This window comes from Echinococcus granulosus (assembly GCF_000524195.1).
Source record: "Echinococcus granulosus chromosome Unknown EG_S00014, whole genome shotgun sequence".
Taxonomy (NCBI): domain Eukaryota; kingdom Metazoa; phylum Platyhelminthes; class Cestoda; order Cyclophyllidea; family Taeniidae; genus Echinococcus; species Echinococcus granulosus.
In genome coordinates this window covers 738,739-740,410 of record NW_020170394.1, presented here as the reverse complement: position 1 = coordinate 740,410, position 1,672 = coordinate 738,739, and the positions used below count along the sequence as shown (strand labels likewise).

The window sequence follows — 1,672 nt, the reverse complement described above, 5'->3', positions numbered from 1 at the left end:
CTCATTTATATTTTTCACAGACAAAATTTCACGCTGTCTTGAAATCGGCTCATTCAAGGCTTACTTTGATGGTGACTTGGGGTGATGGGGCCAGTGGTGGGTTAAAGCCTTGTGAACTTTGCCTAGAGTGCACGTGCTCAAATTTGTTTTCGTATACTGGCCCCACCTTACCACACGTGTATGTACTCGTTCTTTAAAAAAGAAAAAAAAACATTTAAAGTTACAAGCGACATAAACTTCTATCCTACAACCTTGAGGTTGTTTCGACTGAATCTTATCCTAAACCCTAAGCACTAACTACATCTTATCTTTGCATGCATTATACTTAGAAACGCTTTATCTCTGGCTTTTTCAGAATCGTGGCGGCTGCCAGAATTGATGTGGTTAGCTCTGGTTGTCCGGTAAGCCAAAACCAGAGTCACCCCAGCATCCCTCCTCCCTACCCTGACTGTCCATCAATGCGACGCTATGTTCGGCCCACCAGATCAAAAATAGCTGTTGACTTTCCAATAAATAAACAGGTTCGACCTAAAAGTCGCACAAGTTTTCTTGCTTCCTTTTTTGATTCAGGGTACTTCTATGTCGTCATTATTAGTGCCACATAACACTTTCCGGGTGCTTAATTTTAAACAGCATTGGTCTTGCAAACTCTAGTTCACTGACTGCACTTTTGTTGGTGGTGTCAGCGGCAAAAATGAGCTCTGTAGGAAACTGGGTTGCTCTTAGGGAAAGGTTATTGGCTATTAAAGGTCGTTAGTGTGGCCATTGTTTAGAGCTTCACGACAACGTTATGTTCCGGTGCTTAAATATACACTTCATTTCGTTTCGCTTAAGTCTCTAGTGTAGCGTTGCATATGGTTATTGAATCAATTTCACAATACCTGTTGAATGGACCGAACGGTTCATGGCTTAAGAATCCGTTGAATCGGATATTGAAAAGCAAACGCCCCCAATCGTTAGGTGCGCGCGAAGCGTCATTTTATAACAGGTCAATTCAGGTCCGCAGTTGGTCTAATTATAAGCTGGAAATAACTTAGGTAGTCCCTCCTTGAAAATCGTCTTGCTACAAACACAGAAGAGCGTACACTGAGAAGGAGTCGTTTGGGCACCTGCTTCATTAATGTCTGTGATTAGCAGTCCTGACAACACGTATTCTTGAATGTTAACTGAGGTAACACAAGTTTCCATTTTGCCGTATTTAGGTGCGGAGGTATCACAATAATGACTTTAGCTGAAGTCCTTAAATCGCCTAGTTTCGTTGTCTGTAGCTGCGTAATGCGTATCCATTGGCGCATATGCCCACTTTTCTACCAAATGGTAACGAAGTCGCGCTCGCACTTTTGTCCTACTGAACAAATTTGTCTGCTCGGAGTCATCATGACGACCGTCAGTATTTAATGTATCCAGACATTGGGTACTGGGGAGTGAAAGCAAAATTTGCCAGCGTGTAATTATTCTGATTTAAAGGAGTACATCATATTATATGTTTAATGCGATTTCAAACCATGTACGCCTCTTAAAGTCCGGAAAAAACATACGATACTGACAACACCACTGTTGTTGGCAATGCAATGAGCGCGTAAACACTTGAATTCTAGAGCATGCAATTACACGCGTAAAAGATGATCGTCACTACTTTTACAAGGGTCATGCAAATGCAAAAGACACCAGC

General features: G+C 41.9%; 1 protein-coding gene across 1 annotated transcript in view; it reads left to right on the top strand. All coding sequences in view use genetic code 11, as the record gives it.

Annotated features, from left to right (window-relative positions):
• The window catches only part of EGR_02957 (CCR4-NOT transcription complex subunit 4), a gene marked incomplete at both ends in the record, with an annotated part of 6,254 nt that extends 5,528 nt beyond the window's left edge, over window positions 1–726 (top strand). Inside the window, 2 exons of the mRNA XM_024492206.1 lie at window positions 330–521; window positions 655–726. Coding sequence (XP_024353401.1) covers window positions 330–521; window positions 655–726 — 264 coding nt within the window. The remainder of the gene's footprint in view (window positions 1–329; window positions 522–654) is intronic.
• Between the last annotated feature and the right edge of the window lie 946 nt (window positions 727–1,672).